We start from the raw sequence: 16,917 nt of genomic DNA, 5'->3' as shown, positions 1-16,917 counted from the left end.
ACCACACAGGCCATTTAGGGAGAGATTGAACATCTGAACTATACCAGACCCAAAATTCTGCTGAGAAATAGATCACCACCGTCCCTGGGAATATATTCCTTAATGCCCCTGAAGGCTTTGTTGTGTTATTTTGAGACAAGGTGTCATGTAGCCCAGGGTGGCCTCAGCCTTGCTTTGTAGCCAGGACCTTGAGTGTCTGTTCTTCCTGCTTTCATGACTCTAGTGTTTATTGCCATATTCAAGGGTCGAACCAAGGGTCTCATGCTTGCAAGGCAAATATATAAATATTCTACCAACTGAGCTATATCCCCAACCTCAAATAGGAATTGAAACTAATTAATTTTTTTGTTTTTTTCTTTTTTTGAGGCAGGGTTTCTCTACACAGCCCTGGCTGTCCTGGAACTCACTATGTAGCCTAGGTTGGCCTGGAACTCACTGATCTGCCTGTCTCTGCCTCCCGAGTGTTGGTATCAAAGGCATATCTGTTCTTAATTATTTTTGAGATAAGGTCTCACTGTGTGGCTTGGGCAGGCCTTGAACTCACAACAGTTCTGCCTCAGCCTCCTGAGTACTGGATTTACACCATGCCTAGGCATATTCAGCTTTACAAGATAATGCCAAACAGTTTGCAGCTGGATTTCTTCTTTTCCTCCTTCCCCTCTTTCTCTGCCCTCTCTGCCTCTCCCATCCCCTCATTTTTTTTGAGATGGAGTCTTTTGGCTTTGAACTTCTGTTTATCCTCCTTCCTCAGTTTCTTAGTTGATCTTTGTTTTCTGTCTTCTTTGGGGCTGGGTACGCCTCAGTACTTTGTTCTAGTTCTGCTGGGCTTTGTATGTGTTGTCTTTAGGGGGTACAGTACTTAACTGTAATTTGTGACCGACTGCCGTAAATCAGGGTTTATCTGTTACTGTTCTCGTGCAGTGTGGGTTTCACTTCCACGTATGCTGCAGTTCCAACATTACGTCGGTGTTGTTATTTTTTGAGACAGCGTCGCAAGTGACTCACTATCTAGCCAAAGCTGGGCGGTCCCAAATTCTCCTCTGTTTCCACCTCCCCAAGTGCTAGATTACAATTATGTGTCACTGTGACTGGCTTTTGCTTTCCACGATTGACTTTTCAACTTTTTTGTTGAAATTTTAAATTTATGTAACATTTTCATAATACACAGAATACCCATATGTCTTCTACCCAGATTCCTCGGTTGTTACCATTTCAGAGCTAGTTAAGAATAAGCCGTGAGGCAGATGTCGTGGCACATGCCTGTAACTCACTCCAGCACTCCAGAAGAGAGGCAGGAAGATTACAAGTCGAAGCCAGCTTGTGCGTAGTGAGACCCTGTCTCCAAAACAAAACAAGAACCCACTGCACAGCGACAACATCAAGGGGACATCAAAGCGAGCGTGAGCTGCAGCTGCACTATTCCTCACCTCTAGACACTGGCAGCACAGGGACACTCCGTCATTGGTCACTGACACTCCAGCAGTCAGGAAGCTGGCACTCACTCACTGCTAACCTCCTGCGGCCTGACTCCATCTACATTGCTAGTTGCCTCCTTGGCTGTTCTTCGTTGATTCAGGTGCATGGATCTTACGGTTTTAGGATCATGTGTTGCGTTTGGTTCACGTGCCTCTAAGCTGCTTGAATCTGAAATAGTTCTGAGTCTTTTTTTTCCTTTTAATTAAAATTATCCTTTTGACAATTTCTTACAAATACATAAAATGTATTTCTGAACCTTTCCTTCTTTAAATCCACTTCTTTATGATCCACTGAGTTTACACAACACTTTATTTTTAGCCGTGTGTACATGTGTGTGTCTGTGTGGGTATGTGTGTGTTGAGTAGAGTGGCTGTGAAGTGGACTAGGGGGTCACAGGTGGTTGTGAGCCACCTAGTGTGGGTGCTGGGAACTGAACTCAGGTATTCTGCAAGAGTAGCATGTGCTCTTAATTGCTAAGCGGCTGTCTTTCCACTCAGTTTAATGAGGATTGCTTACCTGAATGTGGATGTACGGAGCACGGGGCACTTACCAGTAGCTATAGTACTGACCTCTCAGATCTCCTAACCCAGTAAGTCTTAAGTAGGGTGGGGCCTGAGTTCCTCCCCAGGGATGGAATGTTGGTGAGGTCACCACAGCTGTGTGAGCTCTTGAGGGCAGTGGCCCTGGCATGTCCTCACCTTCCAGCTCTTACATGCTCTCTGCTCCCTCTTCTTGCATTGTTCCCTGATCCCTAGTGGGGTGACATAGATGTCTTTCTTTGTTTGCTTTTGAGACAGAATTTCTCTGTGTAGCCCTGACTGTCCTGGAACTCACTCTGTAGACCAGGCTGGCCTTGAACTCAGTAATCTATCTACCTGGGATTAAAGGCATGTACCACCCCTGCCTCCAAGATAAATGTTTTTTAAAACTCATTCATTTGAGAATCTTGTGCAATGAGTTTGACTATATTCACCCTCCCCCAACTCTTCCCATGTCTCCCCCCTCCCTATCCTCCACCTTTCCCCCCCTCCCCCACATCAAGTCCAATTTCTGCTGCCTATATATTCACGGGTGTGTAGCCTTCTGTGGACAATGGCTGACCTACAGACAGTTCCTCCCCCTCCTAGCAGCTCTAAATTGCCAGTAACTCCTCTTGCTTGGTAGGAGTGGGATTTTCATGTCCACCTTCCCTCTCCATGCTGGGATTTGGTCTGGCTTGAGCTTGCCCAGGGACTGTCCAATAGTGCCACAGTTGCTGGGAGTGCACCTCTGGGCTTCCCTGTGTCTGGAGAGCAGTGTTCTTTGTCTATATCCATTCACTGACTCCGGCTTTTACAGTCTTACTTCTGCAGTGATCCTTCGAGCCTTGGGAGGAGGGGTGCAGTACAGATGTTCTGTTTAGGGCTGAGCATCTGCCGTCTCTTGTTCTCTGCACTTTGTCAGTTGTGGGCCTGTCAGTCACCAACTACTGCAGATAAGAGCATCTCTAGTGAGGGTTGAGCTTAATCTACGGGTGTAGCAATAAGTCATTAGATCGGTTTAGTACTATGCTCATTTACCACACTAAAATAGTTCTCCCCCAGGGCCCGTGACCTGTCTAGCCACAGGATTTGACCCAATAATGCTGCTAGGTATGGGTTCCCTGTAGTGGTGTGGGACTTAAATCCAGTCAGGAAGTGGTTGGTTAGTCCCGTGATGTTCAAGGTACTTATTACAATTACACCTGTGTCTTGATATGACAGTTTCATTTATTTTTTTTGCTTGTTTGTTTGTTTGTTTATTGAGACAGGGTCTCCTGTAGCCAGCCTGGCTTCAAACTCTAGATTGCCAAAGATGGAGAATGACCTTGAACTCCTGATTCTTCTGAATTTTTTTTTTTTCTTTTTTCTTTTCAAAGAAGCCCTGCGCTCCAGGCAACTTCATGCCATTTGGGCCTTTTGTTTCTGTTTTGTTTTTCTTTGTTTCTTTTTTTGTTTTTTCGAGACAGGGTTTCTCTGTGTAGCTTTGGAGCCTGTCCTGGAACTCGCTTTGTAGACCAGGCTGGCCTCGAACTCACAGAGATCTGCCTACCTCTGCCTCCCAAGTGCTGGGATTAAAGGCGTGTGTCACCACCACCGCCCGGCTGCATTTATTTCTTAAGTGCTGGGATTATAGATATGTCATGCCTGGTTCATGCAGTGTTTCGGGTAGAACCCAGGGTTTTGTCTAGGCTGGCAAGCACTTTCCCAGCTAAGCTGTGTCTCCATGTCCCCAGCCCACCCACTGTTCTTTCTCTGATAGAGGGTCCCACTGTGTCACTCTAGCTGGCCTGAAACTCTGTGTAGACCAGGCTGGCCTAGAACTGAAAGAAGTCTGCCTGCCTCTGCCTCTGCCTCCTGAGTGCTGGGACTAAAGGCTTGAGCCATCACGTCCGGCTTGATAGAGATGTTTCAAATAGGAATTTAAAATAACACCCGTGGTTGAGGCCAAAGAGCATATGACTGCATGTCTGTCCACCAAGAACATGTCTGTTACTGATGCCAGAAAAGGACACGGGATCCTCTGGAACTGGAATTCCAGACAATTATGAGCTGCCATGACCTTTGATTTTTAACTCTTCTTTCCCACTTGTAATTTTCGGAGAATCTCCCAAAAGAGACCACTAACCTTGGGACCAGAGAGGTGGCCCTTACAGAAGACCTGCATTTGGTTCCCAGCAGCCACATCAGGGGGCCGACAGCTGCCTGTAGGTCTAGTTCCAAGGAGAGCCAGTGCGTACACTTAAAAATAATAAAAACAAATCTTTTAAAGAAAAAAAGATGACTAGCCTTGTTTACATTCAAAACAACTCTCAACTCCCCGGGACTAAGCACAGTAAGGAGTCCTTTGACCTTTGGTGTCTGTTTTTATCTTGCTAGCCTATAGTTCTACTTATTATTCCTCAGGACTTCTCTGATCTCATTTATCCTAATCCCAGAGTTCCCATAAACACCCTTTAACAGTGTAATTTAAGATGAATCACCACAACATACTTCCTGTGGGGGCTGGAGAGATGGCTTGGTGGTTAAGAGCACTGGCTGCTCTTCCAGAGGACCCAGGTTTTGTTCCCAGCACCCACATGGCAGCTCATAATTGTCTGGAATTCCAGTTCCAGTTCCAGAGGATCCCGTGTCCTTTTCTGGCATCAGGTAACAGACATGTTCTTGGTGCACAGACATGCAGGCAAAACATAAAACACATAAAATCAAGGGGCTGGAGAGATGACTCTGAAGTTAAGAGCACTGGTTCCAGAGGTCCTGAGTTCAATTCCCAGCAACCACATGGTGGCTCACAATCATCAATAATGAGATCTGATGTCCTCTTCTGGCGTACATGCAGAACATTGTATAACATAAATCTTAAGAAAAAAATAAAAAAGAACCTTCCTGTAAAGACCAGGCAGAGAATATTTTATTAGACTTCAGGCCAAGAGGCAAAACCCAGGTCAATAAGTAGATATTTAGGTAATAAAGGAGAAAACAAACTTCTACAAAGCTTATATTAAGAAGATTAAAAGGCCATAATCACTGAGTGAGCAGTGGTTTTTGTTGTTGTTTGTTTCGTATTTTTTGAGGCAGGGTCTTGATGCATATCTTTAGCTGACCTGGAGTTTGCTCCAGAGCCCAGGTTGTCTGGGCTTGAACCCACAGAAGTCTGTAAGCCTCTGTCTCCTGTGCTAGAGTTAAAAGCATGTACTGGTTTAGAACACAGGTTTTTTTTTTTTTTTTTTTTCCATTTTTCTTTATTAAGAAATTTTCTACTCACTTCACATACCACCCACAGATCCCCCCTCTTCCCTCCTCCCACCCCCCAGCCTTCTCTCCCAAGCCACCCCACATCCCCACATTCCCCAAATCAAGGTCTCCCATGAGGAGTCAGCAGAGCCCAGCATACTGAGCCTAGGCAGGTCCAAGCCCCTTCCCATTGCACCAAGGCTATAGAACACAGTTTTTCCTGTAATTTTGGTTGTGAGACTAACCTTTAATAACTGAGCCTTCTCTCCAGCCCAGAAAACAGTTTTCCTACTAGGATTCTATTGCCGAGGATGGGATTCTTTTGGTGACTTAACGGTTTGCTAGTCTTGACTCACTGTGTAACCAAAGCTAGTCTTGAGCTTGCTCCTCAACCTACCGCTCAAGTGGTGGTTGCAGGTGTGTGCCATCATTCCTGGCACAAATGTTTACTCCTAAAAGAGTTCATAGTGGGACTAGGGGTCGAATGCATATTTAGCATGTACAAGGCCCTGGGGCTTCAGTCCCCAGCACCACAAAATACAAACAAACATTGGTGTTTTTTGAAGTAAAAGCAGCAGACAGATGTTGGCCGATCCCAGACTGTCCAATCCCAGACCACTCCTTTTGGTCTTAGCTATGTCTATTTTATTATCCTCATGAACTTTTTGTAACTTCTAAGATAGTGTCCTGTTCTCTTTCTGTAGCTGTCTGCTCTTGTTGTGTGAGGTAGTTCTTCAGCTTCCCCTGCCTGCCTCTCCTCTACTCCCCAGCCTTTCTCTGTCATGCTGGTCCCACTGTGCGTGTGCAGAAGGAGCGTGTTGATGAGTGGATTAGTGTAGGAACCTGTTAATGACCTTCTTAGTCATGCCTGTTTCCCGGGGTAGGGGGGTGAGGGTGGGGGTGACCTGGAAAAACAGAAGCCGGTGTTCTTCTGGACCCCCTCCTGATGTCTCACTGGACCCCCTCTCCCCACTGTGTCCGTTCCGAGGGTCAGTGTTTCCTGCTTCCTTTCTGTGAAGGCAGCATTAGAAAGGAGCCTGAGTCGTGACTCCTCGGGGGTTTTAAAGAGGTCATGACAGCCCGCTGGTGTCAGGACTGAGTCACGAGTGTGTGGGACTGCACTCCCACTCCCCTGTGCTTTCTGACTTTTCGGAGTTTTTGGCACACAGGTGAATAATTGAAACACAGAATTAGTCTGCAGTAACAGGTTTTGGAACCAGGAAGGATTAAACTTTATTTGTTGTAGGCCAGTGAAGCAAAACCTTATGAAATTGCCCCTTTTGTGGACAAAGAGCCATTGAAAGTGTTAGTCTTTTGATTCGGTTCAACCTGGAATTAATAAAATGGTGAATGCATTTCCTCATAGGGTGGCTTCACTTAATGAATTTTCAGCTTTATGAGAACACAGACGATCCCCACACAGTTGTTCCCAAGAAGCTTTCACTTTCAGTCTATAGAACTCAGTAGATTGTATAGACTACCCACCACTGGGTGAGGTGTTAGATGGTGTGGTCTAATGGGGCTGATGCAGGCATTCTGAACACGTGTAAGGCAGACACAGCTACACAAGGAGGTTAGGTGGGTTAGGTGCATTTGTACTTAATAATTCACCATAGGGCTAGGAACATCTGAGCTTTGTTACATTCGTTTATTGGTCTGAGGATATGTATGTGCGTGTGTATGTGTATGTATGTATGTGTGTGTGTGTGTGTGTGTGTATATATATATATATATATATATATATATATATATATATATATATATGGTCACACTAATTAGCCAGTTAAGTAGTTATTCCTATTTGCAAACCATTCCAGAATATTCGGTCGTAAGGGCTTTTTGTTGTTGTTGTTTTTATTTTTCTTTTGTTTTTTTGAGACAGGGTTTCTCTGTGTAGCCCTGGCTGTCCAGGAACTTGCTCTGTAGACCAGGCTGGCCTTGAACTCAGAGATCTGCCTGCCTCTGCCTCCTGAGTGCTGGGATTAAAGGCATGTGCTACCACCACATGGCCTTCAGGACCTTTTTATCAATAGCAAATTTAACTTCTCTTTTCCTGATTGAGGAAGTTTAACTATGAGGTGATTAAAACAGACTTGCTCATGAACACACATTGTTTTGCTCTAAGTTGGTGACTTAAATCCAAGAGGCTGCTGGCCTAGGCAGCTCTAGACGGAGCACTTCGACCCAGATGCTGCCTTCCCCGGGCACACCTGGAAATGCGCCTGTCTCCGTAAAGGTCTTGCTGCTGTGAACAAGTGGGGAAACAGCACCGTGGAGCAGACATGTCCTTGTCCTCCTGCCTCCAGGACCAGAGGGCCCCGGGTCTTCTCTGGTAGATACAGTCCTGCAGTGTCTTGCTTTCTGCTTGTTTGGCTGGGACACGTCAGGCCGCAGAATGCTCGGACTTCGAAAGTAACATCCATCAGCTGATTGCACGGAGGTGGAGGGAAATGGACTCAGGCTGCCTGTGGGATTCTCCTGCTCCGAGCAGTGGAGGAATGTTTGCTGGTTCACCTTGTGTCTCTTTAGCATCTTCTTGGAATTGGCCAACAGCTTCTGGGTGCTGTTGCTCTTCAAGCTTTCTAAAAACTGTAAACAACTTCAGTAAGCTTTGCAGAAGGAAGCTGTGGTTTCTGGTCTTCCTGTGCACTCATGTTTTTTCAGAGGGAGGGCTTAGCATCTGATCATATTTTTCAACCAGCTCAGAAGGGCTAGAAAATGCACGGCAACTGTCGGCAGAAGGGGAGGAACCAGGATTCCTCCAAAGAAACTTCTCTAACTGAGTGTCCCAGGAGCTCTCCCATGGAGAACGAGGTAGGTTCATAGCCAGTGTGAAAAAGAATATCCTTGGAGGGACCAACATCCATGCTGCTACCAGCCCTGCTCTGAGATGCTGGGTGGAGCTCATTCACCAGCTTCTCAAGCTGAGGGACAATGCTGGAGGAGAGTGGTGGCAGAGTTAGGGCCTGCGTGTGAGGAGCTGCCCTGTCCAGCTGAGGTATAGACTGTTGCACTCACTCATCTTAAGGAAGGAGAGGCCATGGGTTTTATGTCTTCCAGAGAAAATATTTTCTTGTGGACCTGTCGTCCTTTGAGTTCTAAGATCACAGTTGAAAAATAGTGTGGGGAAAGGTTGAGAAATCGAGGGATCTCAGATCTGGAAAGACGTGTGCCTAGAGTTTCTCCATGAATGCATAACGGGTCTAGGCTGCCAGCATGGACTCTGGCCTACCTTCAGCATAGCCCTCTGTGGCCATGAACACTCCCGTGGACTTATCAGTAGAGCAAAAAGGTAGAGTAGGCAGAGATCCCATTTGATTCCATTCCTCTTGAACTTGGGAGTCCTGAGGTAGGGATGTATGCCAGGCATGTTGTGCCCGTTGTCTTGGTCCATATGCCAGGGTCCTTTTTCCATGGGTAGGGGCTGGAGTACTTACTTTCCTTTCTCACCCCCCTTTCCTCCTTTCCCAGGGTCTCAAGTCCCAGGCTGATTATTGGTTGAGGATGACCTTGAACTTCTGATCTTCCTGCCTCTATCTCCAGAGTGCTGATGGTAGACTTGTGGCACCTCACCTGATTTTTATGAGGTGTTGGGAATTTAACCAAGGACTTTGGGGCTACTGAACTACATCCCCAGCCCTTAATTTTCTGAGACAGAGACAGAGAAGTGAACCTGTCCCAGGTGTTGTAGAGAGCATCTGTGAGGCAGCAGTGGCAGCAGAAGGAGGTCCTTGTTTTGTTTGGTTTGGGGTTTTTTGAGGCAAGGTCTTACTCTGTAGACCAGGCTGTCCTGGAACTCAGAGATCTCCTGCCTCTGCCTCCGGAGTGCTAGGATTAAAGGCGTGTGCCACTGTGCCAGGCTCCAGCTAGGAACTCTTTATTTTAGAGTTTGTATAAGATGCAGCCTGGGCAGGATGTGATGAGGAGTGACAGGTGCGATCTGTAGGAGGGACTAGCTCCTGCTGCCCTCCAGCAGCCCTCTGGCCGTCAGGCCTCCCCACAGGCCTCTTCTCAAACCCTCCCACTGACCTCTGAGCCTCTTCCGGCCCCTCATCCCGCCCCGGCCTGCTCTGCTCTGCGGGTCTTAGTGCAGTTGCTGTCTGTCTTCCGGTTAGATTAGGGGAAGGGGACAGTACCTTCACTTTCACTGTTAGAGCCACGTTGTGTGGCATGTGGCAGACGTGCATAGGGCCTCTTGCTTTGAGTATTGAGATAGTCTTTCCCCGCTTCCCCCTCCCCCCCCCTCCCCCACAGTTTCTCTGTGTAGCCCTGGCTGTCCTGGAACTCACTCTGTACACCAGGCTGGCCTTGAACTCACAGAGATTCTTCTGCCTCTGCCTCCCGAGTGAGTGTTGGGGTTAAAGTCGTGGGCCACCACCGCCCAGCAAGGTAGTCTTAGGATAAGATGAATCCTACCAAGTAGTTGATTGTGAAGATTAAATCACAAGAACATGTGAGACTGTGGCACCCACTGCTTTGCGCCTTAGTTTGCCCCTTGCTTTTATCTTGGGCTTGCTAGACTTTCTCCAGAATAGTGTGCTGAGCTTAGGGCTTTGCATGTTAGCATGTGTGGCTGTATTATTTACCTGGTCCTCAAAGAAAGAGCTTGCTTCCCAGGAGTCCAGTGGTATTGGATATATATATATATATATATATATATATATATATATATATATCTCACTAACATTTCATTCATTCATTGTGTATGTGTGTGTGTGTGTGTGTCTGTGTATGTCTGTGTCTGTATGTCTGTCTGTCAGTGTCCGTGGCTGTGCCACAGTGCATGTAGAGGGCAGAGTCACTACATGAAAAGACCAGAGTGAGTTAGTTGCAGAGATTTGTGTATTTTTGAGATAGGATCTCCCTATGTACCCCAGGCTGGTATTAAACCCCAAATCCCCCTGCTTCCAACTGCCAGCGTCATACACAGGGTGTACCAACATCCTGGGGTGCACTACCATGGTTCTCTGGATAGTTGTGTTGGTTTTGTGGTGGTGGTGATGGTTTTTAGGTTTCTAACCACGTCGTCTCCCACACATACACATCTTTTTTCTTTCTGTGGCACTAGAGATTAAAACAGGGCTTCATGTGAGGTAATTACTGTGCTGCTGAGCTACATGCCTATTCCCGTTTCTAGCTTGAAGAACTATTTTAGGCATAAGATGGCAAGTAGTGGAAAAATATTGTCAAGATCTGAGGGGCTTTTTCAGAGAGAATCTAGAGAATTTTTCAGTGTCGAGAAACTTGATTCCTGTGTTCTGCATTCCTTTTCCCAGTTCTGTGCTTGCACAGTGGCTTGTCCCTTCAACCCCGAGGACTCCGTTTCTTCAGGAAAGACTTGGTGTGGAAGTCCTGCCCTGCTGGGGTTCCACTCACCTTGCTGCCCTTCTGGGTCCAAGTCACGCACACTCAGTAACATGATGAATGAAGAATAGCAGTTGCTCAGTCTGCCTTTTGATCTCTATGTGTTGATCTACAGGACATCACAGCCAGTTAAAGACCCTGTGATAATTACTGAAATCTTGACTCTGTGCCTCAAAATATTAATTATTTGTCTGTTTATTTATTTACTTGGATTTTTTTGAGACAAGTTTTCTCTATGTAGCCCAGTCCGTCCTGGAATTCACTGTGTAGACCAGGCTGGCCTCAAACTCGCAGAGATCCTCCTATCTCTACCTCCCAAGTGCTGGGGTTAAAGACATGTGCCACCATGCCCTACTCGTTTACTTTTTAAGCAGAATTTCCTTTGACATTTTCATGTTAAGAGCTGGTGTGGTGGTTCTCATCCGGGATTGCAGCACTCAGAAGTCTGAAGCAGGAAAAGTGTGTTTTCAGCAAGCCTGAGCTGCAGAGTAAACCCGAAACCAACCGAAAATAGATTGATAAACAAATCACCGAAACCAAAGGCAACTTCGGATTTGAGGTGCACCCGCCCCCCCTTTTCCTGGTGGTTCTCCCAAGCCAGGTGGAAGCTCTGCTCACCCGTACACCCTCAGTCCCTTGTTTTGAGGTCCAGTCTGACCTGGATCTTGCAATCGTCCCGCCTCAGCATCACACTCCTCCTCCCCCCTGTTAGGTTTGTTTCTGCAATGTCTGAATGCTGCCCTCCAGTCCTGCTGTCTTAGCTGTTTAGCCTCACTCGCTGAGAGCTGAGGCCACACTAACATGTTGGTCAGCCCTGTCCAGAGCATCAGTCACTCTATCATGTGCTGTGGTGAAGTCACAGTGCATGTCTGCAGAGGAACTTCTCGGTCCAGTGCTCTGCATTGTAAGAACCAATTAAGATCATTTGAGGCATTGTGGGAAAAGTAGAGCATGTAGTGCTTGAATCCAAGCTCAGTTCTAGGGCCAGAAAGACACATCTACCTTTACACATGGTGTTCTCCCTGTCTACACGGCTGCATTGAAGGTCCACTAGTGGATGCTTGAAAAGTGAGCCCAGCTGGGTGGCGGCGCACGCCTTTAATCTCAGCACTCGGGCAGAGGCAGGTGGATCTCTATGAGTTTGAGGCCAGCCTGGGCTACAGAGTGAGTTCCAGGAAAGGTGCAAAGCTACACAGAGAAACCCTGTCTTGAAAAAACCAAAAAAAAAAAAAAAAACAAAACAAAACAAAACAAAAAAACTGGCCAGGCGGTGGTGGCGCATGCCTGTAATCCCAGCACTCGGGAGGCAGAGGCAGGTGGATCTCTGTGAGTTCTAGGCCAGCCCGGTCTGTAGAACAAGATCCAGGACAGGCTCCAAAGCTACAGAGAAACCCTGTCTTGAAAAACAAAAAACAAACAAACAAAAAAAAACAGAGCCCAATGTATATATAGATTTTCCCCTTGCTGAAGTTCTAGTATAGTAAGAGATGAACACTATATATTATTGTATAGCAATTGTAACACTGTCCTGTAGTAAACGTATTTCAAACTTATGAATTGTTAATTTCTGGAGTTCTCCATCTGTGGGTAACTGAAATCTAGGAAAATGAGGCCATGGGTAAGGGGGATTATTTCAATCAGCATGTCTGTGCTTGGTTAGACCAAAGGCTCAAGTCCAAGAGACACTGGAGTGCCTCCACATGACTCAGGCTTGGAATTTAGGGATTGCACTTTCTTGGGGTAGTCTGCGAGTGGGCCAAGGGGTGACATCGCTTCTGTTTAGCTGTCCTTGTTCCTTACTGCTTAGGGTAGCACAAAAATGGGGTGGTTTAACATTGCAGTTGGCCTTCAGAGTCTGCTCAGCTGCTGGCCGCCTTTGCTATGAGTTTAGTTACTCTTACCTGCTCTTGTCCTAATCTTTCTGCTTTACTATAGCCCTCTTGAGGGTAGGGACTATTCCATCCACAGCCTCCTGGTCTGCTAGGCACATAAAATAAAGGGTCTGCATTGGGATTTACTATTTATTGTAGCCTGTCCGGGCTACATACAGGCTACAGACTGGATGCTGGAGGTCACACAGGCTGCCAAAGGCAGGCCTGGGGATACGGCTCAGTGGAAGGGCACTTGGCTGGGCTTGTGCGGAACTGGAAAGAATGAACTCTCAGATAGTGAGAGGCATAGGCAAGGGCATCGGGCTAGCCTGGTTTCTTTGCCTTGTAGAGTTCTAGCCAATGTCGCCTCATCATAGAGAGTCTGTCTTTTGGGCTGGGATTACAAGATCCACCCAGGGTCCTTCCCAACACAGACTCTGCTATGAGCTGTGTACACTGTCGCAGTACATGGCCTGTGGTCTGTGGGCCTGTTGACGCGGGTGAGAGCTTCTTAGTTAGAGACTCATCTTGGCAAACTCCTAGTTTCACACTTAGTTTCCTGTTGCTTCCCTGTATAAGTCAGTAATGAGTTGGACTAACAGACAACTTCTGGAAGGGCAGACTGACAGAGCTAAGCTGCTTGAGCTACTTGAGACCCTGTCTCAAAAAAGTAACTGAAGCTCCTGTGCTCATCACCCAGCTCCACTGTTGTAGTTCCTAGCTTCTTATTTCACCTCCTCCACACCAGCAAGAAGTTCCAAAACCTGTGTGTGTGTGTGTGTGTGTGTGTGTGTGTGTGTGTGTGTGTGTGTGTATTGATCAAGAGAGGACTTCAGGGTCAATGACAGACTATTTGAGGTCTAGGAGGGAAATTCCGGGTGATAGAATCAGCTCAGGTGAGTGGAAATATTTTACAGGGTTCTGGGCCACAGTCTTATCCTATCTTGGGTGCATGGATGCAGAGGTGGGTGGGTGCTGGCCCCACTATTATTCAGTCTGTGTTCGTGGTGAGTAGGAGACAGTGTGAAGCCCTGGTGCTGGGCTGTGAAGACAGCACTTGAGGAGGGGATGGGTTGTCAAGTAGAACAGTTAACGCAATAGCAGCTCTTTTGCTTATTTACAATGTGTCAGATCCTTGCTCAGAGCTTTCTGTAGCTTACTCATGAACGGCTCATGATAACTTGCAAAGATCACGGCTCATTTTAGAGACCGTAGAGCTCAGCTAACTGTCTTATGTGGGAAGCAGGGTAGCTCAGACCCCGCAGAGCAGGTGAGCCTTGAGCCTGGAGAGTTCTGCGGTGAAGCCTGAGGTCCTGAGTTGGAGGGAAGCTTGTGGGGAGAGCGGCAGGCGTGGTGGCACCGAGACTGTTTTGACTGTTGAGTCGCTTCCTGGCTCTGTGTCCATTTCAGTAGGTCAGTGGACGAAAACCCAGATGTCAAAGGATATGGAGCCGAGGGGCAGGGGAGCTGTCCATGGCAGGAGGCAGCAGGCACAGGAAAGGTGCCAGGGTGGGTTTCTGAGGCTCGGTGAGGCTTGTTTGCTTGTTGGTGCCTCTCTCACCTAGTGCTAGAGAGCCAAGCCTGAGAGTGAGGCTGGGGAGCAGCCCGCATGTAGGGTCTCCTGGGAGCCTTGGGCCATGTGAGTCCTGTCTGATAATGTATTCCATACATCGTTGGTTGGTTGGTTGGTTTGTTACTAGTTTGGGGACTGAGGGGAGGTCAGAGCTGAGTCTGCTGTGGTTTCCTAGCTGCTGCCTGGGTGCCAGCCATGTAGTGGGTGAGCCTCAGGAGACGTGTTGTTGACATCTCTCTGCGCTGTCTACTGCATTAGAGATAAAACCTCTAGGACATCCTTTATTGCATTGCTCATGGCTTTGCTCTCTGTGACCTATTGCTGCCGAGGACACATTTAAGTGTCTTGGTTTCCGTGTTGATGAAATGGCCGGCAGCGCCATCTTTCCGCAGAGCTGGGGATAGTTTCTGTTGCGGTCGTGGTAGGAGGTGCTGGGTTTGCTTCCCCTCTCCCTAGCTCACAAGTTCATTTTGATTACATGTAGGTTGAGTCTTCAAAGCCCTGGTACTAACCTCACATCCAGCAGGGTGTGAGGCTGTGCGTGCTGGTGGCCGGCTTGGAGCCCTAGCAGAGGAAGGAGCTGCCTGAGAACCTAGTCCGTTAGGGCGTGAACTTCTTAGGGCTCATTTGACCTTGGCTGCTGAGGGGCTTTTGTGGGTGGCAGCCCCTGTCCCTCTTGCTGTCTCAGAGCTATGATGACATGGCCTCACCGAGCCGGGAGGGGTTGGAGCTCTGCTCTGTCATTGTCTTCTGGGGGACTGTTCCCTGCCTGTCTGCATGCCAGTGAGGGTTGCCCTCCGAGTGTTGTAGGAACCACTAACAGGCCTGTCTGCCTCCATGCCGGGGTGAGTGGACACTGCCCTGCCACGGCACGTGAGCTGGCTGGCGAGCCGTGCACCAGCCTCGTGTGCTCTCGGACCTTTCTCACAGGCGGTGTGGCCTGTCCCCGTTTTCACGGTGACTGTGCTGGCCGTTTTGGCTGCTTGTTTGTTAGTAGTAGGTACAACACAAACGTGTGAATAATGAACTCCAATCATTGCCATTTCTGCCTGCAGCCTGGAATTGTGTCGCCATTTAAACGAGTATTCCTAAAAGGTGAAAAGAGTAGAGATAAGAAAGCCCATGAGAAGGTGACAGAGAGGCGCCCTCTGCACACTGTGGTGCTGTCCTTACCCGAGCGCGTCGAGCCAGACAGACTGCTGAGCGACTATATTGAGAAGGAGGTGAAGGTAAGTCATCGTGGGCCACAGGGCGCTCCTGCCAACAGTTCCTGTCAGCCCCACAGAACAAGTTAGCCTGTGTCCTCCCCGCTGTCTTGCCTCCGGATAACAACTGGAAAACTCCGCCCAGCCCCAGTCCTTAACTCCAGTTTCTGATCCTTTGTGTGGCAGTGTGCTACTCCGTCTCTTGAAGGTCATGGGTGTTGTGTTGCCACCAGAAAAGGCTTGTAGAAGAGGGAAACCATGCCTTCCCTGTCTGCCGATGACAACACGAGCTTGTTCCAGGAGCCATTGTGTGTTCAGGGCCCAGATCCTTAGCCTGAATGCTTGACGTCTTAACGTCTCAGAGGCTTGTGCCCAAGAGACCAGTCAAGCTGTGTGATGTCTCCTGAAATGGAGATAAATTAATAAAATTGTATAAAGCCCTAAGTTCCGAGGGAGTAGGAGAGGTGACAGTCTGTGAGAGCCCAGGGATGGATTGGTCAGGACCTCCACACTGGCAGGCGGGGCATTGGAGATACTGATTCACGGCATAGGCTGAAGAAGATGGAGACGTTAAGTCAGAGCCTGTTGTGGGGGTGAGAATACATAACCCCTCTTGTGTTCAGGCTCCCAGAATGTCTGTGAACAGACCTTTCCCACAGTTTACAGTCAAGTGTAGCTTCTTGATGGGGAAGCTGAGGAGTTCCATACCCCCCTAGGAATTACCACCCGATCAGCTTGAGTAAAGCCCAGCCGATGGAAAGTCTGCCCCGTACACATCTTCAGTCAGCTCTTCAGGGCCTCGTTTTAAACACAGGCAGCAGATAAGTACATTTGAGGCAAACCTTAACATGAAGATTGAGCCCACGAGAATAAACACGGGTGAGAAGACAGTGGTTCCGGAAGTAAGAGCACCTGTGGGCGTCGTGCATCACACGACAGTGGGTCACGTTCTGCGAAAAGCGTTGTTGGATAGCTTCACTGTCAGGAAAATCACAGTGTTGGGATCTCCATGTAGTTGGGGGCATTGGTCACTCATTGTGTTCTTTTTTCTTTTTCTTTTTTTTTTTTCCTGGAGCTGAGGATCGAACCCAGGGCCTTGCACTTGGTAGGCAAGCACTCTACCACTGAGCTAAATCCCCAACCCCTCATTGTGTTCTTGATGTTACGACAGAGTAGGGTAAACAGGAGATGAATGAGGCTGCTGTTTGTTGGCTGCTGGGAAACTGCTTTTAACTGATAACAAACTAGGTTTTTTGTTTGCTTTAAAAAAAACTTTTTTAGTGGCTTGGTTAATTTTATATGTACAGGTGTTTTACTTACACGTCTGTGCACCACATGCATGCAGTGCCCTTAGAGCCAGAAGAGGGTGCAGGAGCCTCTGGAACTTGTGCCGGGAATTGAACTCAGGACCTCTGGAAGAGCAGCCAGTGCTCTTAACCTCTGAGCCATCTCTCCTGCCCCTCTTTGCTTTTTTTGAGACAATGTCTCCCTATTGTATCTCAGGCTATCTTTAATTCAGGGTCTTCCTTCCTCAGCTTCCTAAGTGATGGGATTGCAGGTGTGCCTCTACACTTGATAGTAAACTGTTTAGACAAGAGAACACTCAAAAATGCTAAAGAGCATAGTGTAGTAATACACAGAGCACCGACATAGTTATATTAGTTACTTTTCTCCTT

General features: G+C 47.7%; 1 protein-coding gene across 4 annotated transcripts in view; it reads left to right on the top strand.

Annotated features, from left to right (window-relative positions):
- Positions 1-16,917, top strand: part of Ccm2 (CCM2 scaffold protein) — a 59,912-nt gene that overhangs the window by 11,270 nt on the left and 31,725 nt on the right. Inside the window, exons 1-2 of one of the 4 annotated variants that reach the window (XM_059275472.1) lie at positions 7,926-8,042; positions 15,092-15,265. The exons of 1 other annotated variant lie outside the window; for it this stretch is intronic. In XM_059275472.1, the coding sequence (XP_059131455.1) occupies positions 7,947-8,042; positions 15,092-15,265 (270 nt within the window). In that variant the 5' untranslated portion in view covers positions 7,926-7,946. Of the gene's footprint in view, positions 1-7,925; positions 8,043-15,091; positions 15,266-16,917 lie in introns of those variants that run through there. 2 more of the 4 variants (XM_059275469.1, XM_059275470.1) reach the window with 2 other exon arrangements.

This window comes from Peromyscus eremicus, chromosome 10 (assembly GCF_949786415.1).
Source record: "Peromyscus eremicus chromosome 10, PerEre_H2_v1, whole genome shotgun sequence".
NCBI lineage: Eukaryota > Metazoa > Chordata > Mammalia > Rodentia > Cricetidae > Peromyscus > Peromyscus eremicus.
This window is presented reverse-complemented; position numbering and strand designations above follow the sequence as displayed.